This window comes from Electrona antarctica, assembly GCF_951216825.1.
Source record: "Electrona antarctica genome assembly, chromosome: 2".
NCBI classification, from domain to species: Eukaryota; Metazoa; Chordata; class Actinopteri; order Myctophiformes; family Myctophidae; genus Electrona; species Electrona antarctica.
In genome coordinates, this window is record NC_136807.1 from 25,886,142 (window position 1) to 25,913,178 (window position 27,037).

At 40.1% G+C, this 27,037-nt stretch overlaps 1 protein-coding gene across 1 annotated transcript in view; it reads right to left on the minus strand.

Moving 5' to 3' along the window:
* The window catches only part of LOC306913513 (adenylate cyclase type 6-like), a 163,245-nt gene that overhangs the window by 54,606 nt on the left and 81,602 nt on the right, over nucleotides 1-27,037 (minus strand). Inside the window, exons 16-23 of the mRNA XM_079490216.1 lie at nucleotides 26,599-26,745; nucleotides 25,373-25,548; nucleotides 25,016-25,042; nucleotides 24,308-24,337; nucleotides 24,074-24,206; nucleotides 22,571-22,834; nucleotides 22,053-22,257; nucleotides 21,421-21,545 (exon numbers count right to left, since the gene is read on the minus strand). Of these exons, the coding sequence (XP_079346342.1) occupies nucleotides 21,421-21,545; nucleotides 22,053-22,257; nucleotides 22,571-22,834; nucleotides 24,074-24,206; nucleotides 24,308-24,337; nucleotides 25,016-25,042; nucleotides 25,373-25,548; nucleotides 26,599-26,745 (1,107 nt within the window). The remainder of the gene's footprint in view (nucleotides 1-21,420; nucleotides 21,546-22,052; nucleotides 22,258-22,570; nucleotides 22,835-24,073; nucleotides 24,207-24,307; nucleotides 24,338-25,015; nucleotides 25,043-25,372; nucleotides 25,549-26,598; nucleotides 26,746-27,037) is intronic.

A 27,037-nucleotide genomic window follows, 5' to 3' on the forward strand; every position in this document is an offset into this window, starting at 1 on the left:
TGGTGTTTTAATGGGATAGGTCCAGAGTTCATTGGTGCCAATTTGTGTGAGATTTGGACAAAATCTCTAGGTGGAAGAGCAAAAAGTGTGTTTTGAAGAAAATTCAAATTTGGTGGAAATTCTTCCGAGGTGCCAATTTGCATGGCCTATATGCGGAGATGCGTCATGACCCAATGAATCCATGGAAAGAATAATTTTGATTTTACAACTTACGGTTCAAGAGTTATAGGGACAATTGTAAAGTGGGCTGTTATAGCGCCACCATGAGGCCGACTGATGTAATTCCTTTTCAATACATTTTCATAATTATTATGAACCTCCCCCCCAAGTCTCGTAAATATGGCGCTTATACGGTCTCCAAGGGGAAAGAAATACTTGCATTGGATCCGTTATTGTGGGCTCGCCTCAGCGAGCACACTATTGTTATCCACAGATTTCATTCTTCGAACCGCTACTACTTTCACACACTTTATGCTAGAAATTTAGTTCAAACTTCAAACTGTTCAGCTCTTTGCAGTTATGTGTGCTTGCATTTAGATTTTTACAATTGTTTATACTTTTTTAACTTTTTAACTTTTTAACTTTTTACATTCTTTATAATGAGAGTCGATGGAAGAAAGGTCCCATTTTTTTTGTGCTCTAATTACTCCGTCATACTTTCACTTTGAAACTCCATTCAAACTTTAAAATGTTCATCTATCTTTGAATTTTCATTGGTGAAAACGTTGTTTTGAAAAAGTTTATACCTTTTTAGATATTTAACTTTATTTATAATTCTCGTCTCCCATAGACAATGCATGGGATTTTATCCCAAATCAACCTCACTTTTGCAGCCTCATTACTCAGGCATAGTTTGTCGTAGAAACGTGATTTAAACTTTAGCAAGCTCACACGACTTTGGACTTTCTCGTGGTTCAAACCGTATTCGAATACGTTACAGGTTTTTTCCGAAGTCGCAGTTCAATCGCAGGCCGTTTGGCCTAATTAGCCCGCTTAGAGTGCCGGGCCTTGTAGACTAGAGGGTGGAAACTGAAATTCTTTCCTTGGAAATGTACCAAACAAATTGTCGTCCCGGCCAAAATATTCACTTTAGACGCATGTTCTTTGGTCATTGTGTAGCCACACCCCCAAAAATCATTTTCTACAACAAACGGTTACATTTTTTTGCTTTTGTGGCGCCCCCTATGGATGAAAATGTAATTGATTTTGGCTCTGGGTTGATTGAACCACACGCAACCTGTGATTCAAATTTGGGATGGATTGGACATTCCATTCGTGATTTGCGGCAATGTTTGTAAAATAGGCCCCTCCTACTAACTTTGGTTGGACGATTATGGCCGAACAGTACGAACTATCATAATTCGGTCTGTGGTGTTTTAATGGGATAGGTCCAGAGTTCATTGGTGCCAATTTGTGTGAGATTTGGACAAAATCTCTAGGTGGAAGAGCAAAAAGTGTGTTTTGAAGAAAATTCAAATTTGGTGGAAATTCTTCCGAGGTGCCAATTTGCATGGCCTATATGCGGAGATGCGTCATGACCCAATGAATCCATGGAAAGAATAATTTTGATTTTACAACTTACGGTTCAAGAGTTATAGGGACAATTGTAAAGTGGGCTGTTATAGCGCCACCATGAGGCCGACTGATGTAATTCCTTTTCAATACATTTTCATAATTATTATGAACCTCCCCCCCAAGTCTCGTAAATATGGCGCTTATACGGTCTCCAAGGGGAAAGAAATACTTGCATTGGATCCGTTATTGTGGGCTCGCCTCAGCGAGCACACTATTGTTATCCACAGATTTCATTCTTCGAACCGCTACTACTTTCACACACTTTATGCTAGAAATTTAGTTCAAACTTCAAACTGTTCAGCTCTTTGCAGTTATGTGTGCTTGCATTTATATTTTTACAATTGTTTATACTTTTTTAACTTTTTAACTTTTTAACTTTTTACATTCTTTATAATGAGAGTCGATGGAAGAAAGGTCCCATTTTTTTTGTGCTCTAATTACTCCGTCATACTTTCACTTTGAAACTCCATTCAAACTTTAAAATGTTCATCTATCTTTGAATTTTCATTGGTGAAAACGTTGTTTTGAAAAAGTTTATACCTTTTTAGATATTTAACTTTATTTATAATTCTCGTCTCCCATAGACAATGCATGGGATTTTATCCCAAATCAACCTCACTTTTGCAGCCTCATTACTCAGGCATAGTTTGTCGTAGAAACGTGATTTAAACTTTAGCAAGCTCACACGACTTTGGACTTTCTCGTGGTTCAAACCGTATTCGAATACGTTACAGGTTTTTTCCGAAGTCGCAGTTCAATCGCAGGCCGTTTGGCCTAATTAGCCCGCTTAGAGTGCCGGGCCTTGTAGACTAGAGGGTGGAAACTGAAATTCTTTCCTTGGAAATGTACCAAACAAATTGTCGTCCCGGCCAAAATATTCACTTTAGACGCATGTTCTTTGGTCATTGTGTAGCCACACCCCCAAAAATCATTTTCTACAACAAACGGTTAAATTTTTTTGCTTTTGTGGCGCCCCCTATGGATGAAAATGTAATTGATTTTGGCTCTGGGTTGATTGAACCACACGCAACCTGTGATTCAAATTTGGGATGGATTGGACATTCCATTCGTGATTTGCGGCAATGTTTGTAAAATAGGCCCCTCCTACTAACTTTGGTTGGACGATTATGGCCGAACAGTACGAACTATCATAATTCGGTCTGTGGTGTTTTAATGGGATAGGTCCAGAGTTCATTGGTGCCAATTTGTGTGAGATTTGGACAAAATCTCTAGGTGGAAGAGCAAAAAGTGTGTTTTGAAGAAAATTCAAATTTGGTGGAAATTCTTCCGAGGTGCCAATTTGCATGGCCTATATGCGGAGATGCGTCATGACCCAATGAATCCATGGAAAGAATAATTTTGATTTTACAACTTACGGTTCAAGAGTTATAGGGACAATTGTAAAGTGGGCTGTTATAGCGCCACCATGAGGCCGACTGATGTAATTCCTTTTCAATACATTTTCATAATTATTATGAACCTCCCCCCCAAGTCTCGTAAATATGGCGCTTATACGGTCTCCAAGGGGAAAGAAATACTTGCATTGGATCCGTTATTGTGGGCTCGCCTCAGCGAGCACACTATTGTTATCCACAGATTTCATTCTTCGAACCGCTACTACTTTCACACACTTTATGCTAGAAATTTAGTTCAAACTTCAAACTGTTCAGCTCTTTGCAGTTATGTGTGCTTGCATTTAGATTTTTACAATTGTTTATACTTTTTTAACTTTTTAACTTTTTAACTTTTTACATTCTTTATAATGAGAGTCGATGGAAGAAAGGTCCCATTTTTTTTGTGCTCTAATTACTCCGTCATACTTTCACTTTGAAACTCCATTCAAACTTTAAAATGTTCATCTATCTTTGAATTTTCATTGGTGAAAACGTTGTTTTGAAAAAGTTTATACCTTTTTAGATATTTAACTTTATTTATAATTCTCGTCTCCCATAGACAATGCATGGGATTTTATCCCAAATCAACCTCACTTTTGCAGCCTCATTACTCAGGCATAGTTTGTCGTAGAAACGTGATTTAAACTTTAGCAAGCTCACACGACTTTGGACTTTCTCGTGGTTCAAACCGTATTCGAATACGTTACAGGTTTTTTCCGAAGTCGCAGTTCAATCGCAGGCCGTTTGGCCTAATTAGCCCGCTTAGAGTGCCGGGCCTTGTAGACTAGAGGGTGGAAACTGAAATTCTTTCCTTGGAAATGTACCAAACAAATTGTCGTCCCGGCCAAAATATTCACTTTAGACGCATGTTCTTTGGTCATTGTGTAGCCACACCCCCAAAAATCATTTTCTACAACAAACGGTTACATTTTTTTGCTTTTGTGGCGCCCCCTATGGATGAAAATGTAATTGATTTTGGCTCTGGGTTGATTGAACCACACGCAACCTGTGATTCAAATTTGGGATGGATTGGACATTCCATTCGTGATTTGCGGCAATGTTTGTAAAATAGGCCCCTCCTACTAACTTTGGTTGGACGATTATGGCCGAACAGTACGAACTATCATAATTCGGTCTGTGGTGTTTTAATGGGATAGGTCCAGAGTTCATTGGTGCCAATTTGTGTGAGATTTGGACAAAATCTCTAGGTGGAAGAGCAAAAAGTGTGTTTTGAAGAAAATTCAAATTTGGTGGAAATTCTTCCGAGGTGCCAATTTGCATGGCCTATATGCGGAGATGCGTCATGACCCAATGAATCCATGGAAAGAATAATTTTGATTTTACAACTTACGGTTCAAGAGTTATAGGGACAATTGTAAAGTGGGCTGTTATAGCGCCACCATGAGGCCGACTGATGTAATTCCTTTTCAATACATTTTCATAATTATTATGAACCTCCCCCCCAAGTCTCGTAAATATGGCGCTTATACGGTCTCCAAGGGGAAAGAAATACTTGCATTGGATCCGTTATTGTGGGCTCGCCTCAGCGAGCACACTATTGTTATCCACAGATTTCATTCTTCGAACCGCTACTACTTTCACACACTTTATGCTAGAAATTTAGTTCAAACTTCAAACTGTTCAGCTCTTTGCAGTTATGTGTGCTTGCATTTAGATTTTTACAATTGTTTATACTTTTTTAACTTTTTAACTTTTTAACTTTTTACATTCTTTATAATGAGAGTCGATGGAAGAAAGGTCCCATTTTTTTTGTGCTCTAATTACTCCGTCATACTTTCACTTTGAAACTCCATTCAAACTTTAAAATGTTCATCTATCTTTGAATTTTCATTGGTGAAAACGTTGTTTTGAAAAAGTTTATACCTTTTTAGATATTTAACTTTATTTATAATTCTCGTCTCCCATAGACAATGCATGGGATTTTATCCCAAATCAACCTCACTTTTGCAGCCTCATTACTCAGGCATAGTTTGTCGTAGAAACGTGATTTAAACTTTAGCAAGCTCACACGACTTTGGACTTTCTCGTGGTTCAAACCGTATTCGAATACGTTACAGGTTTTTTCCGAAGTCGCAGTTCAATCGCAGGCCGTTTGGCCTAATTAGCCCGCTTAGAGTGCCGGGCCTTGTAGACTAGAGGGTGGAAACTGAAATTCTTTCCTTGGAAATGTACCAAACAAATTGTCGTCCCGGCCAAAATATTCACTTTAGACGCATGTTCTTTGGTCATTGTGTAGCCACACCCCCAAAAATCATTTTCTACAACAAACGGTTACATTTTTTTGCTTTTGTGGCGCCCCCTATGGATGAAAATGTAATTGATTTTGGCTCTGGGTTGATTGAACCACACGCAACCTGTGATTCAAATTTGGGATGGATTGGACATTCCATTCGTGATTTGCGGCAATGTTTGTAAAATAGGCCCCTCCTACTAACTTTGGTTGGACGATTATGGCCGAACAGTACGAACTATCATAATTCGGTCTGTGGTGTTTTAATGGGATAGGTCCAGAGTTCATTGGTGCCAATTTGTGTGAGATTTGGACAAAATCTCTAGGTGGAAGAGCAAAAAGTGTGTTTTGAAGAAAATTCAAATTTGGTGGAAATTCTTCCGAGGTGCCAATTTGCATGGCCTATATGCGGAGATGCGTCATGACCCAATGAATCCATGGAAAGAATAATTTTGATTTTACAACTTACGGTTCAAGAGTTATAGGGACAATTGTAAAGTGGGCTGTTATAGCGCCACCATGAGGCCGACTGATGTAATTCCTTTTCAATACATTTTCATAATTATTATGAACCTCCCCCCCAAGTCTCGTAAATATGGCGCTTATACGGTCTCCAAGGGGAAAGAAATACTTGCATTGGATCCGTTATTGTGGGCTCGCCTCAGCGAGCACACTATTGTTATCCACAGATTTCATTCTTCGAACCGCTACTACTTTCACACACTTTATGCTAGAAATTTAGTTCAAACTTCAAACTGTTCAGCTCTTTGCAGTTATGTGTGCTTGCATTTAGATTTTTACAATTGTTTATACTTTTTTAACTTTTTAACTTTTTAACTTTTTACATTCTTTATAATGAGAGTCGATGGAAGAAAGGTCCCATTTTTTTTGTGCTCTAATTACTCCGTCATACTTTCACTTTGAAACTCCATTCAAACTTTAAAATGTTCATCTATCTTTGAATTTTCATTGGTGAAAACGTTGTTTTGAAAAAGTTTATACCTTTTTAGATATTTAACTTTATTTATAATTCTCGTCTCCCATAGACAATGCATGGGATTTTATCCCAAATCAACCTCACTTTTGCAGCCTCATTACTCAGGCATAGTTTGTCGTAGAAACGTGATTTAAACTTTAGCAAGCTCACACGACTTTGGACTTTCTCGTGGTTCAAACCGTATTCGAATACGTTACAGGTTTTTTCCGAAGTCGCAGTTCAATCGCAGGCCGTTTGGCCTAATTAGCCCGCTTAGAGTGCCGGGCCTTGTAGACTAGAGGGTGGAAACTGAAATTCTTTCCTTGGAAATGTACCAAACAAATTGTCGTCCCGGCCAAAATATTCACTTTAGACGCATGTTCTTTGGTCATTGTGTAGCCACACCCCCAAAAATCATTTTCTACAACAAACGGTTACATTTTTTTGCTTTTGTGGCGCCCCCTATGGATGAAAATGTAATTGATTTTGGCTCTGGGTTGATTGAACCACACGCAACCTGTGATTCAAATTTGGGATGGATTGGACATTCCATTCGTGATTTGCGGCAATGTTTGTAAAATAGGCCCCTCCTACTAACTTTGGTTGGACGATTATGGCCGAACAGTACGAACTATCATAATTCGGTCTGTGGTGTTTTAATGGGATAGGTCCAGAGTTCATTGGTGCCAATTTGTGTGAGATTTGGACAAAATCTCTAGGTGGAAGAGCAAAAAGTGTGTTTTGAAGAAAATTCAAATTTGGTGGAAATTCTTCCGAGGTGCCAATTTGCATGGCCTATATGCGGAGATGCGTCATGACCCAATGAATCCATGGAAAGAATAATTTTGATTTTACAACTTACGGTTCAAGAGTTATAGGGACAATTGTAAAGTGGGCTGTTATAGCGCCACCATGAGGCCGACTGATGTAATTCCTTTTCAATACATTTTCATAATTATTATGAACCTCCCCCCCAAGTCTCGTAAATATGGCGCTTATACGGTCTCCAAGGGGAAAGAAATACTTGCATTGGATCCGTTATTGTGGGCTCGCCTCAGCGAGCACACTATTGTTATCCACAGATTTCATTCTTCGAACCGCTACTACTTTCACACACTTTATGCTAGAAATTTAGTTCAAACTTCAAACTGTTCAGCTCTTTGCAGTTATGTGTGCTTGCATTTAGATTTTTACAATTGTTTATACTTTTTTAACTTTTTAACTTTTTAACTTTTTACATTCTTTATAATGAGAGTCGATGGAAGAAAGGTCCCATTTTTTTTGTGCTCTAATTACTCCGTCATACTTTCACTTTGAAACTCCATTCAAACTTTAAAATGTTCATCTATCTTTGAATTTTCATTGGTGAAAACGTTGTTTTGAAAAAGTTTATACCTTTTTAGATATTTAACTTTATTTATAATTCTCGTCTCCCATAGACAATGCATGGGATTTTATCCCAAATCAACCTCACTTTTGCAGCCTCATTACTCAGGCATAGTTTGTCGTAGAAACGTGATTTAAACTTTAGCAAGCTCACACGACTTTGGACTTTCTCGTGGTTCAAACCGTATTCGAATACGTTACAGGTTTTTTCCGAAGTCGCAGTTCAATCGCAGGCCGTTTGGCCTAATTAGCCCGCTTAGAGTGCCGGGCCTTGTAGACTAGAGGGTGGAAACTGAAATTCTTTCCTTGGAAATGTACCAAACAAATTGTCGTCCCGGCCAAAATATTCACTTTAGACGCATGTTCTTTGGTCATTGTGTAGCCACACCCCCAAAAATCATTTTCTACAACAAACGGTTAAATTTTTTTGCTTTTGTGGCGCCCCCTATGGATGAAAATGTAATTGATTTTGGCTCTGGGTTGATTGAACCACACGCAACCTGTGATTCAAATTTGGGATGGATTGGACATTCCATTCGTGATTTGCGGCAATGTTTGTAAAATAGGCCCCTCCTACTAACTTTGGTTGGACGATTATGGCCGAACAGTACGAACTATCATAATTCGGTCTGTGGTGTTTTAATGGGATAGGTCCAGAGTTCATTGGTGCCAATTTGTGTGAGATTTGGACAAAATCTCTAGGTGGAAGAGCAAAAAGTGTGTTTTGAAGAAAATTCAAATTTGGTGGAAATTCTTCCGAGGTGCCAATTTGCATGGCCTATATGCGGAGATGCGTCATGACCCAATGAATCCATGGAAAGAATAATTTTGATTTTACAACTTACGGTTCAAGAGTTATAGGGACAATTGTAAAGTGGGCTGTTATAGCGCCACCATGAGGCCGACTGATGTAATTCCTTTTCAATACATTTTCATAATTATTATGAACCTCCCCCCCAAGTCTCGTAAATATGGCGCTTATACGGTCTCCAAGGGGAAAGAAATACTTGCATTGGATCCGTTATTGTGGGCTCGCCTCAGCGAGCACACTATTGTTATCCACAGATTTCATTCTTCGAACCGCTACTACTTTCACACACTTTATGCTAGAAATTTAGTTCAAACTTCAAACTGTTCAGCTCTTTGCAGTTATGTGTGCTTGCATTTAGATTTTTACAATTGTTTATACTTTTTTAACTTTTTAACTTTTTAACTTTTTACATTCTTTATAATGAGAGTCGATGGAAGAAAGGTCCCATTTTTTTTGTGCTCTAATTACTCCGTCATACTTTCACTTTGAAACTCCATTCAAACTTTAAAATGTTCATCTATCTTTGAATTTTCATTGGTGAAAACGTTGTTTTGAAAAAGTTTATACCTTTTTAGATATTTAACTTTATTTATAATTCTCGTCTCCCATAGACAATGCATGGGATTTTATCCCAAATCAACCTCACTTTTGCAGCCTCATTACTCAGGCATAGTTTGTCGTAGAAACGTGATTTAAACTTTAGCAAGCTCACACGACTTTGGACTTTCTCGTGGTTCAAACCGTATTCGAATACGTTACAGGTTTTTTCCGAAGTCGCAGTTCAATCGCAGGCCGTTTGGCCTAATTAGCCCGCTTAGAGTGCCGGGCCTTGTAGACTAGAGGGTGGAAACTGAAATTCTTTCCTTGGAAATGTACCAAACAAATTGTCGTCCCGGCCAAAATATTCACTTTAGACGCATGTTCTTTGGTCATTGTGTAGCCACACCCCCAAAAATCATTTTCTACAACAAACGGTTACATTTTTTTGCTTTTGTGGCGCCCCCTATGGATGAAAATGTAATTGATTTTGGCTCTGGGTTGATTGAACCACACGCAACCTGTGATTCAAATTTGGGATGGATTGGACATTCCATTCGTGATTTGCGGCAATGTTTGTAAAATAGGCCCCTCCTACTAACTTTGGTTGGACGATTATGGCCGAACAGTACGAACTATCATAATTCGGTCTGTGGTGTTTTAATGGGATAGGTCCAGAGTTCATTGGTGCCAATTTGTGTGAGATTTGGACAAAATCTCTAGGTGGAAGAGCAAAAAGTGTGTTTTGAAGAAAATTCAAATTTGGTGGAAATTCTTCCGAGGTGCCAATTTGCATGGCCTATATGCGGAGATGCGTCATGACCCAATGAATCCATGGAAAGAATAATTTTGATTTTACAACTTACGGTTCAAGAGTTATAGGGACAATTGTAAAGTGGGCTGTTATAGCGCCACCATGAGGCCGACTGATGTAATTCCTTTTCAATACATTTTCATAATTATTATGAACCTCCCCCCCAAGTCTCGTAAATATGGCGCTTATACGGTCTCCAAGGGGAAAGAAATACTTGCATTGGATCCGTTATTGTGGGCTCGCCTCAGCGAGCACACTATTGTTATCCACAGATTTCATTCTTCGAACCGCTACTACTTTCACACACTTTATGCTAGAAATTTAGTTCAAACTTCAAACTGTTCAGCTCTTTGCAGTTATGTGTGCTTGCATTTAGATTTTTACAATTGTTTATACTTTTTTAACTTTTTAACTTTTTAACTTTTTACATTCTTTATAATGAGAGTCGATGGAAGAAAGGTCCCATTTTTTTTGTGCTCTAATTACTCCGTCATACTTTCACTTTGAAACTCCATTCAAACTTTAAAATGTTCATCTATCTTTGAATTTTCATTGGTGAAAACGTTGTTTTGAAAAAGTTTATACCTTTTTAGATATTTAACTTTATTTATAATTCTCGTCTCCCATAGACAATGCATGGGATTTTATCCCAAATCAACCTCACTTTTGCAGCCTCATTACTCAGGCATAGTTTGTCGTAGAAACGTGATTTAAACTTTAGCAAGCTCACACGACTTTGGACTTTCTCGTGGTTCAAACCGTATTCGAATACGTTACAGGTTTTTTCCGAAGTCGCAGTTCAATCGCAGGCCGTTTGGCCTAATTAGCCCGCTTAGAGTGCCGGGCCTTGTAGACTAGAGGGTGGAAACTGAAATTCTTTCCTTGGAAATGTACCAAACAAATTGTCGTCCCGGCCAAAATATTCACTTTAGACGCATGTTCTTTGGTCATTGTGTAGCCACACCCCCAAAAATCATTTTCTACAACAAACGGTTAAATTTTTTTGCTTTTGTGGCGCCCCCTATGGATGAAAATGTAATTGATTTTGGCTCTGGGTTGATTGAACCACACGCAACCTGTGATTCAAATTTGGGATGGATTGGACATTCCATTCGTGATTTGCGGCAATGTTTGTAAAATAGGCCCCTCCTACTAACTTTGGTTGGACGATTATGGCCGAACAGTACGAACTATCATAATTCGGTCTGTGGTGTTTTAATGGGATAGGTCCAGAGTTCATTGGTGCCAATTTGTGTGAGATTTGGACAAAATCTCTAGGTGGAAGAGCAAAAAGTGTGTTTTGAAGAAAATTCAAATTTGGTGGAAATTCTTCCGAGGTGCCAATTTGCATGGCCTATATGCGGAGATGCGTCATGACCCAATGAATCCATGGAAAGAATAATTTTGATTTTACAACTTACGGTTCAAGAGTTATAGGGACAATTGTAAAGTGGGCTGTTATAGCGCCACCATGAGGCCGACTGATGTAATTCCTTTTCAATACATTTTCATAATTATTATGAACCTCCCCCCCAAGTCTCGTAAATATGGCGCTTATACGGTCTCCAAGGGGAAAGAAATACTTGCATTGGATCCGTTATTGTGGGCTCGCCTCAGCGAGCACACTATTGTTATCCACAGATTTCATTCTTCGAACCGCTACTACTTTCACACACTTTATGCTAGAAATTTAGTTCAAACTTCAAACTGTTCAGCTCTTTGCAGTTATGTGTGCTTGCATTTAGATTTTTACAATTGTTTATACTTTTTTAACTTTTTAACTTTTTAACTTTTTACATTCTTTATAATGAGAGTCGATGGAAGAAAGGTCCCATTTTTTTTGTGCTCTAATTACTCCGTCATACTTTCACTTTGAAACTCCATTCAAACTTTAAAATGTTCATCTATCTTTGAATTTTCATTGGTGAAAACGTTGTTTTGAAAAAGTTTATACCTTTTTAGATATTTAACTTTATTTATAATTCTCGTCTCCCATAGACAATGCATGGGATTTTATCCCAAATCAACCTCACTTTTGCAGCCTCATTACTCAGGCATAGTTTGTCGTAGAAACGTGATTTAAACTTTAGCAAGCTCACACGACTTTGGACTTTCTCGTGGTTCAAACCGTATTCGAATACGTTACAGGTTTTTTCCGAAGTCGCAGTTCAATCGCAGGCCGTTTGGCCTAATTAGCCCGCTTAGAGTGCCGGGCCTTGTAGACTAGAGGGTGGAAACTGAAATTCTTTCCTTGGAAATGTACCAAACAAATTGTCGTCCCGGCCAAAATATTCACTTTAGACGCATGTTCTTTGGTCATTGTGTAGCCACACCCCCAAAAATCATTTTCTACAACAAACGGTTAAATTTTTTTGCTTTTGTGGCGCCCCCTATGGATGAAAATGTAATTGATTTTGGCTCTGGGTTGATTGAACCACACGCAACCTGTGATTCAAATTTGGGATGGATTGGACATTCCATTCGTGATTTGCGGCAATGTTTGTAAAATAGGCCCCTCCTACTAACTTTGGTTGGACGATTATGGCCGAACAGTACGAACTATCATAATTCGGTCTGTGGTGTTTTAATGGGATAGGTCCAGAGTTCATTGGTGCCAATTTGTGTGAGATTTGGACAAAATCTCTAGGTGGAAGAGCAAAAAGTGTGTTTTGAAGAAAATTCAAATTTGGTGGAAATTCTTCCGAGGTGCCAATTTGCATGGCCTATATGCGGAGATGCGTCATGACCCAATGAATCCATGGAAAGAATAATTTTGATTTTACAACTTACGGTTCAAGAGTTATAGGGACAATTGTAAAGTGGGCTGTTATAGCGCCACCATGAGGCCGACTGATGTAATTCCTTTTCAATACATTTTCATAATTATTATGAACCTCCCCCCCAAGTCTCGTAAATATGGCGCTTATACGGTCTCCAAGGGGACAAAAAAAAAAACATTCACTCCCTGCCTCCTTCTGGAATAAGCTAGACTTGAACCAACAACCTCTGGCACAAGGGGCCAGGGCTCTGCCCACTGGGCCACTGAGCACTCTCCCCTCTTTATATTTAATAGTTACTATGAGGTGGGAGGTGGTGATCAGTGGCCATTGCACTATCTGTAGAATCCAAAACTACTTTTACAAAGGCTCGCCTAGGCCAAAGCGACACTCCTCTCCACACCCAGCCTGTATCACCCAGTCAGAACCTTTTTTTTCTACAAAAGACACCGCAAGGATTCACATAATGTATGCCCGAAGGGCTACAATAAGCAATTAAAAAGGGTACTTTTGACTAGCCAAATTTTTGCCCAGGTGGGAGGGACCAAAAAAAACACTTGCCCACTCACTCCCTGTATACTTTTGGGAAAATGTGGGAATCGTACCACAGACAATCGGCTCACTGGACCAGCACACTAGCTAACTGAGCTAACAGAGGACATGTGAGGATTGTGCTCTTTCTCCCTAGGACAATCAAAAAATCTCCCAGGAAAAAAAAGAAAAAAAATCAACCATAAAACTAGACTCAAATGTTAGGAAGGGACAAGAGATAGAGTCAATTTCTACATCCGGTGTTCGTTTGGACATTGTTACATCATACTACTTCCACATACTTTATGCTAGAAATGTAGTTCAAACTTCAACATGTTCCGCTTTATGCAGTTATTTATGCTTATATTATTATTATTTTTTAAATTTGATACTTTTTGTACTTTTTTCCAGTGTTCAGACTTGGTGGGTGGTCCCACAGACACAGCTATAACTTTATACATTGCGTTTTTAGCGAGCCCACGCAGTTTCTACAGGAACTGCTTTCTAGTTATTATTAGTGTGGTTGCCCTAACAGGGCAACCAGACTATTGTAATCGTAACACTTTATTAGTGTGGTTGCCCTAACAGGGCAACCAGACTATTGTAATCGTAACACTTTATTAGTGTGGTTGCCCTAAAGGGCAACCAGACTATTGTAATTGTAACACTTTATTATTCTTTTCATTTACTGGAGTAACCCTAAACTTTGTATCACTACTCCTCCCACAGTTTTGACTGTACGCACTTGAGCCATATGTCAAATTGACCGGCTTCATCGGGAATGGTGTGCTTGTATTTTTTTAAGAGAAATGTTATATAGTTTAATTGATATGAATTTATTAGTGATTTAAATTTCCCCATTGACATGAATGGGAAAGTGCGAAAAATAACATTCAAGTATTTTTTCCTCGGAGACTGTAAGGCCTATAGTTACAAAACTTGGAGGCTAGGTTCATAATAATTACTAAAATTAATTAACTTATAATGTTATCGTTCGGCCTCATGGTGGCGCTATAACAGCCCACTTTACCTTTTGGCTTATAACTCTTGAACCGTAGGTCGTAAAATCAAAATTATTTTTCCCTGGCTTCCTTGGGTCATGACGCATCTCCCCATATAGGCCACGCCCATTTGCGTCATGATAGATTTTCCGCCATTTTGAATTTTCTCCAAAACACACTTTTTGTTCCTCCTCCTACAGATTTCGTCCAAATCTCACAAAAATCGGCACACATGATCTCAGGACCCATCCGATTAAAACACCAACTGCAGAATTTTGGTAGTGCGTATCGTTCGGCCGTAATCGTTGTCCGAAGATAGTAGGAGGGGCCTATTTTACAAAAAATGCCATAAATCACGAACGAAATGTCCAATCCATCCCAAATTTTAATCACATGTCGCGGGTGGTTCAGGCAATATTAGTGGGAGGGGCATATGTAAGCCACTGCGGCAACCACACTTTGCAATTTTTTAAAATTGCGACCTTTCTAGTTAGTGTGGTTGCCCTAAAGGGCAACCAGACTATTGTAATTGTAACACTTTATTAGTGTGGTTGCCCTAAAGGGCAACCAGACTATTGTAATTGTAACACTTTATTATTTTTTTTATTTTACTAGAGTAAGACAAAGTTTGTCCCACTACTAGTCCCACAGTTTTGACTGTACGCACTTGAGCCATATGTCAAATTGACCGTAAAAATCAGGAATCGTGTGCTTGCTCGTTTCTAAGAGAAATGTTGTATAGTTTAATTGATATTAATTTATTCGTGCATTAAATGTCCCCATTGACATGAATGGGAAAATGCGGAAAATCACGTTCAAGTATTTTTTCCTCGGAGACCGTAAGGGCTATAGTTACAAAACTTGGAGGGATAATTCGTAATACTTACTAAAATTAATTAACTTATAATTATATCGGTCGGCCTCATGGTGGCGCTATAACAGCCCACTTTACGTTTTGGCTTATAACTCTTGAACCGTAGGTCGTAAAATCAAAAAAAAAGATTGCCCTGGATTCCTTGGGTCATGACGCATCTCCCCATATAGGCCACGCCCATTTGCGTCAGGATAGATTTTCCGCCATTTTGAATTTTCTTCAAAACACACCTTTATTTTCTGTTTCTACAGATTTTGTCCGAATCTCACAGAAATCGGTACACATGATCTCTGGACCTATCGGACCGCGTTTCAATTTTTTTCAGATTTTTTGAATTTTTTTTGTCCGTATCATTCGGCCTTAATCGTCGTCCGAAGTTAGTGGGAGGGGCCTATTTTACAAAAAATGCCTAAAGTCACGAACGGAATGTCCAATCCATCCCAAATTTGAATCAGATGTCGCGGGTGGTTTAATCAACCAAAAGCCAAAAGCGATTCCATTTTCATCCATAGGGGGCACCGCAAATGCGAAAAATGTAACCGTTTCTTGCAGAAAAATGTTTTTTGGGGGGATAAATCCCATCCGAATTACTTACGCATGATCGCAGGGGTGACGCAACATTGTAATTGGCTGGCAATATCAGTGGGAGGGGCATATGTAAGCCACTGCGGCAACCACACTTTGCAATTTTTTAAAATTGCGACCTTTCTAGTTTTTTATACTGGAGTAACCCTTTTTTTGAAACGCTACTCCTCCCACAGTTTTAACTGTACGCACTTGACCCATATGTCAAATTGACCGGAAAAATCGGAAAGGGTGTGCTTGCTCATTTCTAAGAGAAATGTTGTATAGTTTAATTGATATGAATTTATTAGTGATTTAAATTTCCCCATTGACATGAATGGGAAAGTGCGAAAAATCACATTCAAGTATTTTTTCCTCAGAGACTGTAAGGGCTATAGTTACAAAACTTGGAGGGATAATTTGTAATACTTACGAAAATTAATTCACTTATAATGTTATCGGTCGGCCTCATGGTGGCGCTATAACAGCCCACTTTACCTTTTGGCTTATAACTCTTGAACCGTAGGTTGTAAAATCAAAATTATTTTTTCCCTGGATTTCTTGGGTTATGACGCATCTCCCCATATAGGCCACGCCCATTTGCGTCATGATAGATTTTCCGCCATTTAGAATTTTCTCCAAAACACACTTTTGGCTCCTCCTCCTACAGATTTTGTCCAAATCTCACAAAAATCGGCACACATGATCTCCAGACCTATCCGATTAAAACACCAACTGCAGAATTTTTATAGTGCGTATCGTTCGGCCGTAATCGTCGTCCGAAGATAGTAGGAGGGGCCTATTTTACAAAAAATGCCATAAATCACGAACGGAATGTCCAATCCATCCCAAATTTGAATCACATGTTGCGGGTGGTTGAATCAACCAAGTACCAAAAGCAATTCTATTTTCATCCATAGGGGGCGCCGCAAATGCAGAAATGTAACCGTTTGTCGCAAAAACATGATTTTTGGGGGCATAAATCCCTTACAATACTTACACATGATCACATGTGTGACTTGAAATTGTAATTGGCTAGCAATATCAGTGGGAGGGGCATATGTAAGCCACTGCGGCAACCACACTTTGCAATTTTTTAAAATTGCGACCTTTCTAGTTTCATTTACTGGAGTAACCCTAAACTTTGTATCACTACTCCTCCCACAGTTTTGACTGTACGCACTTGAGCCATATGTCAAATTGACCGGCTTCATCGGGAATGGTGTGCTTGTATTTTTTTAAGAGAAATGTTATATAGTTTAATTGATATGAATTTATTAGTGATTTAAATTTCCCCATTGACATGAATGGGAAAGTGCGAAAAATAACATTCAAGTATTTTTTCCTCGGAGACTGTAAGGGCTATAGTTACAAAACTTGGAGGGTAGGTTCATAATAATTACTAAAATTAATTAACTTATAATGTTATCGGTCGGCCTCATGGTGGCGCTATAACAGCCCACTTTACGTTTTGGCTTATAACTCTTGAACCGTAGGTCGTAAAATCACAATTATTTTTCCCTGGCTTCCTTGGGTCATGACGCATCTCCCCATATAGGCCACGCCCATTTGCGTCATGATAGATTTTCCGCCATTTTGAATTTTATCCAAAACACACTTTTTGCTGCTCCTCCTACAGATTTTGTCCAAATCTCACAAAAATCAGCACACATGATCTCTGGACCTATCCGATTAAAACGCCATCGGCAGAATTTTGGTAGTGCGTATCGTTCGGCCGTAATCGTCATCCGAAGTTAGTAGGAGGGGCCTATATCACAAACAATGCCATAAATCACGAACGGAATGTCCAATCCATCCCAAATTTGAATCACATGTCGCAGGTGGTTCAATCAACCAAGTACCAAAAGCAATTCTATTTTCATCCATAGGGGGCGCCGCAAATGCGAGAAATGTCGCAAAAACATGATTTTTGGGGGATAAATCCCCCACGCATGATCGCAGGGGTGACGTGACATTGTAATTGGCTGGCAATATCAGTGGGAGGGGCATATGTAAGCCACTGCGGCAACCACACTTTGCAATTTTTTAAAATTGCGACCTTTCTAGTTTCATTTACTGGAGTAACCCTAAACTTTGTATCACTACTCCTCCCACAGTTTTGACTGTACGCACTTGAGCCATATGTCAAATTGACCGGCTTCATCGGGAATGGTGTGCTTGTATTTTTTTAAGAGAAATGTTATATAGTTTAATTGATATGAATTTATTAGTGATTTAAATTTCCCCATTGACATGAATGGGAAAGTGCGAAAAATAACATTCAAGTATTTTTTCCTCGGAGACTGTAAGGGCTATAGTTACAAAACTTGGAGGGTAGGTTCATAATAATTACTAAAATTAATTAACTTATAATGTTATCGGTCGGCCTCATGGTGGCGCTATAACAGCCCACTTTACGTTTTGGCTTATAACTCTTGAACCGTAGGGTGTAAAATAAAAAATAAAAATTCCCTGGCTTCCTTGGGTCATGACGCATCTCCCCATATAGGCCACGCCCATTTGCGTCATGATAGATTTTCCGCCATTTTGAATTTTCTCCAAAACACACTTTTGGCTCCTCCTCCTACATATGTTGTCCAAATCTCACAAAAATCGGCACACATGATCTCGGGATCCATCCGATTAAAACACCAACTGCAGAATTTTGGTAGTGCGTATCGTTCGGCCGTAATCGTCGTCCGAAGTTAGTAGGAGGGGCCTATATCACAGAAAATGCCATAAATCACGAACGGAATGTCCAATCCATCCCAAATTTGAATCACATGTCTGGGGTGGTTTAATCAACCAAAAGCCAAAAGCAATTCCATTTTCATCGATAGGGGGCGCCGCAAATGCGAGAAATGTAACCGTTTGTCGCAAAAACATGATTTTTGGGGAATAAATCCCCTCCGAATTACTTACGCATGATCGCAGGGGTGACGCGACATTGTAATTGGCTGGCAATATCATATGTAAGCCACTGCGGCAACCACACTTTGCAATTTTTTTAAATTGCGACCTTTCTAGTTATTATTATTATTATTATTAGTGTGGTTGCCCTAACAGGGCAACCAGACTATTGTAATCGTAACACTTTATTCTTTCTATAGTAACCCTAAACTTCAGACTACTACTCCTCCCACAGTTTTGACTGTACACACTTGAGCCATATCTCAAATTGACCGGCTTCATCGGGAATCGATAGCTTGTATTTTGTTAAGAGAAATGTTGTATAGTTTAATTGATATGAATTTATTAGTGATTTAAATTTCCCCATTGACATGAATGGGAAAATGCGAAAAATCACATTCAAGTATTTTTTCCTCAGAGACTGTAAGGGCTATAGTTACAAAACTTAGAGGGTAGGTTCATAATAATTACTAAAATTAATCAACGTATAATGTTATCGGTCGGCCTCATGGTGGCGCTATAACAGCCCACTTTACGTTTTGGCTTATAACTCTTGAACCGTAGGTCGTAAAATCAAAATTATTTTTTCCCTGGCTTACTTGGGTCATGACGCATCTCCCCATATAGGCCACGCCCATTTGCGTCATGATAGATTTTCCGCCATTTTGAATTTTCTCCAAAACACACTTTTTGCTCCTCCTCCTACAAATTTTGTCCAAATCTCACAAAAATCAGCACACATGATCTCTGGACCTATCCGATTAAAACACCATCGGCAGAATTTTGGTAGTGCGTATCGTTCGGCCGTAATCGTCGTCCGAAGTTAGTAGGAGGGGCCTATATCACAAAAAATGCCATAAATCACGAACGGAATGTCCAATCCATCCCAAATTTGAATCACATGTCGCGGGTGGTTCAATCAACGAAGTACCAAAAGCAATTCTATTTTCATCCATAGGGGGCGCCGCAAATGCGAGAAATGTAACCGTTTGTCGCAAAAACATGATTTTTGGGGGATAAATCCCCTCCGAATTACTTACGCATGATCGCAGGGGTGACGTGACATTGTAATTGGCTGGCAATATCAGTGGGAGGGGCATATGTAAGCCACTGCGGCAACCACACTTTGCAATTTTTTAAAATTGCGACCTTTCTAGTTATTAATGTGGTTGCCGTTAGTGTGGTTGCCCTAACAGGGCAACCAGACTACTGTAATTGATCATTTGGATACTTTGCCGCACTACTCCTCCCACAGTTTTTGCCGCACACACTCGAGCCATATGTCAAATCGACCGGCTTCATCGGGAATCGTGTGCTTGTATTTTGCTAAGAGATCCGTTGTATAGTTTAATTGATGATTAATTAATTAGTTCTCCATAGACTTATAATGGGGAAGCCCACTTTATGTTTTGGCTTATAACTCTTGAACCATAGGTTGTAAAATCAAAATTAGTTTTGCCCTGGATTCCTTGGGTCATGACGCATCTCCCCATATAGGCCACGCCCATTTGTGTTAGGATAGATTTTCCGCCATTTTGAATTTTCTTCAAAACACACTTTTATTTTCTGATTCTACAGATTTTGTCCGAATCTCACAGAAATCGGTACACATGATCTCTGGACCTATCGGACTGCGTTTCAATTTTTTTCAGATTTTTTTAATTTTTTTTGTCCGTATCGTTCGGCCTTAATCGTCGTCCGAAGTTAGTGGGAGGGGCCTATTTTACAAAAAATGCCTAAAATCAAGAAACTGAATGTCCAGATGTCGCGGGTGGTTTAATCAACCAAAAGCCAAAAGCAATTCCATTTTCATCCATAGGGGGCGCCGCAAATGCGAAAAATGTAACCGTTTCTTGCAGAAACATGATTTTGCGTTTTTCCCTATAACTCTTGAACCGTAAGTCGTAAAATCAAAATTTCGTTTTCCATGAATTCCTTGGGTCATGATGCATTTCCACATATAGGCCACGCCCATTTTCAACCTAGAAAGAAATCCTGCAAAATTTGAATTTTCTCCAAAACACACTTTTGGCTCCTCCTCCTACAGATTTTGTCCAAATCTCACAAAAATCGGCACACATGATCTCCGGACCCATCCGATTAAAACACCAACTGCAGAATTTTGGTACTGCGTATCGTTCGGTCGTAATCGTCGTCCGAAGATAGTAGGAGTGGCCTATTTTACAAAAAAGGCCATAAATCACGAACAGAATGTCCGATCCATCCCAAATTTTAATCACATGTCGCGGGTGGTTCAATCAACCAAGTTCCAAAAGCAATTCCATTTTCATCCATAGGGGGCGCCGCAAATGCGAAAACTTTAACCATTTCTCGCAAAAACATGATTTTTGGGGGCATAAATCCCCTTACTTACACATGATCACAGGTGTGACTTGAAATTGTAATTGGCTAGCAATGTTAGTGGGAGGGGCATATGTAAGAGACTGCGGCAACCACACTTTGCAATTTTTTTAAATTGCGACCTTTCTAGTTAGTAGTAGTACTATAGGGTAGGCCTACTCTATTGTGGACTGAGAGTCATATATGTGATCACAAGACTGGTTGTTTTTTAAATTGTTTTAATTGTCAGGAGTGGTATATATAAGTGGTAAGACCTGTGAAGGAAATAAGGAAGCGGCTCAATGGGCTCTATGCACACAGAATAACTCTTCCTACTTCCGAGCCGCTTCCCTACTTTCTTGCACAGGTGTTATCGATGATAATCGATACTAATACCCATAACACTGAGAGCTGTACACTCTCAGAGTTACAGACCTGTACGGCCATTTGGAACCCACTCAAGGACACTTTGAGACCCACTTGGTGTAGCAGAGTGTTTTCAGTGAGGCAATAGCAGCACCCTGACTCTGTTTGCCCTGAATGGAACATTAGTATCATTGGTAATACCTTTGAAAAGGAAGTAGGGAAGGAAGGGGCCCATGTTCTTTTTAAAATGGCGTGTGTGCATAGCACCCATTTCATTCCAACAAGAAAACAGTAGTAACAGGCCACCCCTCACCTGTATGCAGTCAGGTACTCCTGTACTGTCCATGCGGCTGGCCACGTTCACTGTGTTCCCCCAGATGTCATACTGGGGTTTTCTGGCTCCTATGACCCCTGCTACCACTGGGCCAATGTTCAGACCTGGAACACAAGACAATCAAACAGTAATATTAGCCTTTTATGCACATCATACGTGACGTCTTATGGTTTGTACACAAGTCTAATAGTTTAACCTGGTGTCCCTATTTTGGGCAAAACATTTTGGCTATTGGCGCACTAAAAAAGTAGGTTATGGACTTAAATGATCACTGTCTTCAACCATATTCAACCTTATCTTCATAACCTCACTAATGCTCATAAAATATTTCTGTGGACAGTTCAGAAACTTAAAAAACTTAAAAAAAAAACGTTCTCTTATTCAAAGTATAGTACACTGAAATAGCCATTGTTCTTGCATCAATAACAACATATTAATAAATACATTTTAAAGTTTTAATGCAAATTACTCACTGCAGTAGTTCACATTATCACTATGTAAAGGCCTGCCCCACTATGTAAAGAGAGAGAGAGAGAGAGAGAGAGAGAGAGAGAGAGAGAGAGAGATACGGACGGACGGACAGACAGAGGAGGGGTACAGGTCTTCTGTACCTATCTTCATCTGGAAGTTGTTGAAGGAGTGTTCGTTGATGTACTTCATCTGCTCCCTCAGCCTCATGGCGTAGTCGGCAAGGGCGGTGATGTGTGAGCGCCCCTCCCTGTCATAGGTGGAGTCGTTGAGGCCGGACGCCGCCATGTAGGTGGAGCCAATGGTCTTGATCTTCTCCAGCTGTCTGAACTTCTCCTCACTGATGATCTACACACACACACACACACACACACACACACACACACACACACACACACACACACACACACACACACACACACACACACACACACACACACACACACACACACACACACACACACACACACACACACACACACACACACACACACACACACACACACACACACACACACACACACACACACCAGGGCATGTGAGAGGAGACGAGCTAGAGCGGAGCTGGGCGAGAGCATTTGCCCCACAAAGCTTGGAGCAGCTAGGGCCGCTCCAACACGAGAATTAAATAAATGAAACAAATGAATAAATAAAAGTATACCTCGTCAAAGTCGGCGATGATCTCGTTGAGCAGACGGAGACACTCTACACCCTCGTTGTTGGCCTCCAGCTCCACGTAGAACTCAGAGAAGTTGCTGATGGAGGCGAACATGACGGCCACGCACTCACACGACTGGTAGTACAGCTCGTCATTACGGCGCTCCCGCGCCAGGAAGTGGGCCGCCACGTCCTTCGGCAGGATGTTGTGGAGGAGGCGACGGTTGTACGCCTGCAACTCCTCCATCTCCTCCTTCTCCTCTGTGGCCTGGGAGAGAGAGAGAGAGAGACAGAGACAGAGAGGTAGAGAGAGAGGGGGGAGGGGGAGAGAGACAGACAGACAAGAAACAGAGAGACAGACAAGAGACAGAGAGCAACCTTAAAGGATTAATCCAGGTTTGTTTTGAACATATAAATTATGGTTAACCTCCCCAGAGCCAAAGATCCGACCGCTATGCCCATACATGGTCATGTGCCCATTCATGGTCATGCGCACACATCGGCAAGGACTTGAGGGAGTGTAGTTCCCCCTGTCGAGTTGTTCGGATTATACGGTTGTCCAGAACTGCCGATCCGGAAATGAAATGGGTCAAAATGAATGGCACTTAACCGCCGATCAAACTGATATGCCAAAGTATGGGCATATACTGATGACTTCAGGGATACACATAATTCCAATTATGGGCATAAAAGGGACAAGGACTAACAGGTACAGAGACCTCCATACAGTATATGGGCATAAAAGAGACACAGACATCTTCATATATGGGCTCTAATGTACTGTAGGGTCAACCTAGAGAGTTGCAGTCCTGCCCCCGTTTATGACGGCCAAGAAGAGAATTTATCATTCATTTTTCCCATAGACGTTTCAGAAAGTATTTATTGAAAGCCTTGGACAAAGCCAACTCGGATGGTGACAAATCATGACAATAAACACAATTCTTTGGGCCGAACAAATAATTAGAAAAAAAGTGTTGTACCCTGCCCTTTTTTTTGTTGAAAAAAAAAATGTGTTTCTTGTCATGAGTTGTCACCATCCGAGTTGGCTTTGTCCAAGGCTTACAGGTCTTTAACCCATTCAGGCCTGACGTCGAAATTAAAAAAAAAAAAATCTAAATCATGACAATTTTCGGAAAGATTTGAGGCACATTTTAACGATTTTTCAAAAATAGCAGACCTACAAGTTCATAGGGCGCCACTCGGTGGCGCGCTATGAGCTTGTAGATCTGCTATTTTTCAATAGCTAAATTATAACATAATGTATGTAACCACCAAAAGGGGTTCCCGCTCAAAATGGGTTAAATAAATACTTTCTGAAACGTCTATGGGAAAAGTGAATGGGAAATTCTCTTCCGGGCCGCTCGTCGGGGGCGGTACTGCGACTCCATAGAAAAGACTGCTGTGGTGACTTCATATACTTGTACACGAAATAAGGCATTTTGTCAGCAACTGCACTACTACACTACTTTATGTTAACCTACAATGACCCCTAGAGGCGACTGCCTACCTGGAGTTTCCAGAGGAAGTCAAGGCGTGCGGTGGATTCGACCTGCTGGGCGTGGAGGTACAGCGCCAGCACAAACACTGTGAGGATCACTGGTGTCATCACCCTCAGGGACACTTTAGTCACAACAAATGGACTGTGAAGTCATAAAACAACATTGAGACAGTGGTAAGACTAAGAGCTCTTGTGAAGTGGGGGTAACAGTGGGCATAACGTATCAATGTTACATAATCTTACCACTGGTCTGTAGTTTCATTGAAACTGAACCTAATGGGAAAAGAAAGACTTTTAAATAATGTTATAATAAAAGCATTGTGAGCACATCCTACTGGCTGTTTTGGATACAATAACGGCCTATGGTTATGTTCAGATATTGTAATCAGATAGATTTTTTTTGTTTTGTTTTTTGATGTTTTGAGGGTGGGTACTTCAAGGAGGTTGGGTCACCAGACCTGAGACCTGACATGACGTTCTAGATAATGATACTACATGATGGGTGAGGTAACCCCTCCATCGGTTTGCTGTCCTTTGTCGTGCAATGGTTTCCCTCGCCAAAAACTAGACAATCTACACATGAAACGCACTGTGAACTTGAAGATCGACAGAACAACCTTGTTCGTTGGAGTATGAATTATAAGCATGACTTGTCTATGCCACGCCTCTAGTCCTTTATTACATAATCGCCTAAGGACAATTATTTGAGATAATCACAATTATTATCTGGATACTTGTCATAATTAAATAAAAATATATTATCGAATATATTATCATCAGAATTCGGTAAGAAAGCGGCTCGTCCAGAATTCTCCTTTAAATGTCATGTATTGTTAACCTTTTCCCTTAATTACTTTCTCTTCCTTTTAAATCCTCTCCCCACTGAAACAGGTATTTGCCATGAAAGAGACACACTAAAAATATGATAGAAAACAATTAAGAAATAATTACCATTGAGAAGTAGTTTCATTGAAATCACTAGAAGGAAAACAATACACATTAGAATGATGTAAAAAAATAATAATAATATAGGCATAAATTACAGTAGGCCTACAAAATATTACTTTAACCCATGAAAACCGGGAAAGTGTGTGTGTGTGTGTGTGTGTGTGTGTGTGTGTGTGTGTGTGTGTGTGTGTGTGTGTGTGTGTGTGTGTGTGTGTGTGTGTGTGTGTGTGTGTGTGTGTGTGTGTGTGTGTGTTAAAATGAAATTGCATGTGAAGTTCCCTGGAACAAAAGTTCCAGTGATATAGCAATGTTTTTCGTGCGCGCGCGTGTGTGTGTGTCTTAGGTTCATGAAGTACTTACAGGGCGTTGGATGTGACAAAGAGGTCTGCGTTGTCAAACAGCGCCACCTGTGGCCACTCCACCAGCAGCAGGAAGGTGAACTGAATCAGCAGCATCAGCACCAGCTTGCCGATGCTGCTGATCTGCAGAAACACTGAGCAGGCTAACAGGGTGAGCAGCACGCTGTAGCTGAAATACTGACACACACAGGGCACACAAGGTATTACACAGCTTGTTTTAAAATAATAAAAATACAATAAAGCTTGATTGATGCTTTTTGTTGACACAAATAAGATGTTATCACTTGTAAATAACAGTATGGACTGGAATGTCAGTCCTAAAGATCAAGGTGCCAGCTTATAATGACCAATCAGGAGGACCTATTACTTGAATATAAGGTTGAAAATGGGTCAAGTGGTTCTCAACCTGCGGGTCAGGACCCCACAGGGGGGTCCTCAAATAATTTTTGGAACCTCCCCAGATGACTTGCTTAATGTCCAACATTACACAACCAGCTTACAGTGCATACAGGGTATCTGCACATGAATTACTTTTGAACATTACTACATAAAAAGTAATGAACAAAATACAGTATATTTCCAAATATTAGCCCTGCTTCAAATAGCCGCCCAGATTCATTTAAACCCCCGGTCGGGGTCTGACACCATTTTGCGTATTAATAGCCACAATTTGTAACCGCAATCATCGTATGGGCCGTGAATAAAGCTTTTGTTTTTTTTGTAATGTTTTTTTTGTGGCTTTCGCCTTTATTTTATATATTTTATGGAGGGACAGACAGTAGGCTGACAGGAAATGGGGAGAGATGGGGGAAGACATGCAGTAAAGGCCGTCAGGATCCGGAGTCGAACCCGCGGCACACTGCCAGACTGGATTACCAGTCAAGATGCCTGGACCACTGAGCCATGGCCCAGGCCAATAAAGCTTGTTTTGACCAAAAATGCAATCTGGGAAAAGAATCTGAGAAACAGTATATATATATATTTTTAAATCTGATAACACGGGTGGCAGGCGAAACTTTCACTTCCGGTTAATTTCCGGTTGTATTTGTTGCTTAACATGGAACCATTCATACGTTGGTGAAGAGCGCCATCTATCATAAAGCACTGAAAAGACCACATGACGGAGATCTGTGTCATCGGCGGCAAAGCGTTGGATTGGATTTGACGGAGATCTCCGTCAACGGCAGGGGAATGTGTTATTCTAATATCCAAAGAGTGGAGGCTGACCTCTGGGAATGGACATGAGGGACAGATCTCCAGGCCTCCGTCCATAGACATGTTGAGGCTGTGGATGAGACACGGAGTGACCAGAGGAGCCGACGTGTTCAGCTGCTCAGCAACACACTCCTCCAAGCTCTTAGTGTCACAGGCAAACTGCACAGAACACACACATACAGCACAGTTCATCAGTGTTGTTTCATTTAGTATTAGTAATTTAGTCTTTTGAATAAAACTTCATCATTTCGTCGACTAAATATCACAAGAATTTTGTCTAAATTTGACTAAATATACATTTGATAATAAATATTTTGGCAGTGCTACAAGCTCAGACTAGTCTCTCCACTAGCCCCTCCCTAACCTTTTGGTCTAGTTTTTATTTGTTGACGAAAATTGTCGATATAATATTTAGTCTTCGTTTTAGTCCGCCTAGTTTCGTTTGTCAGTG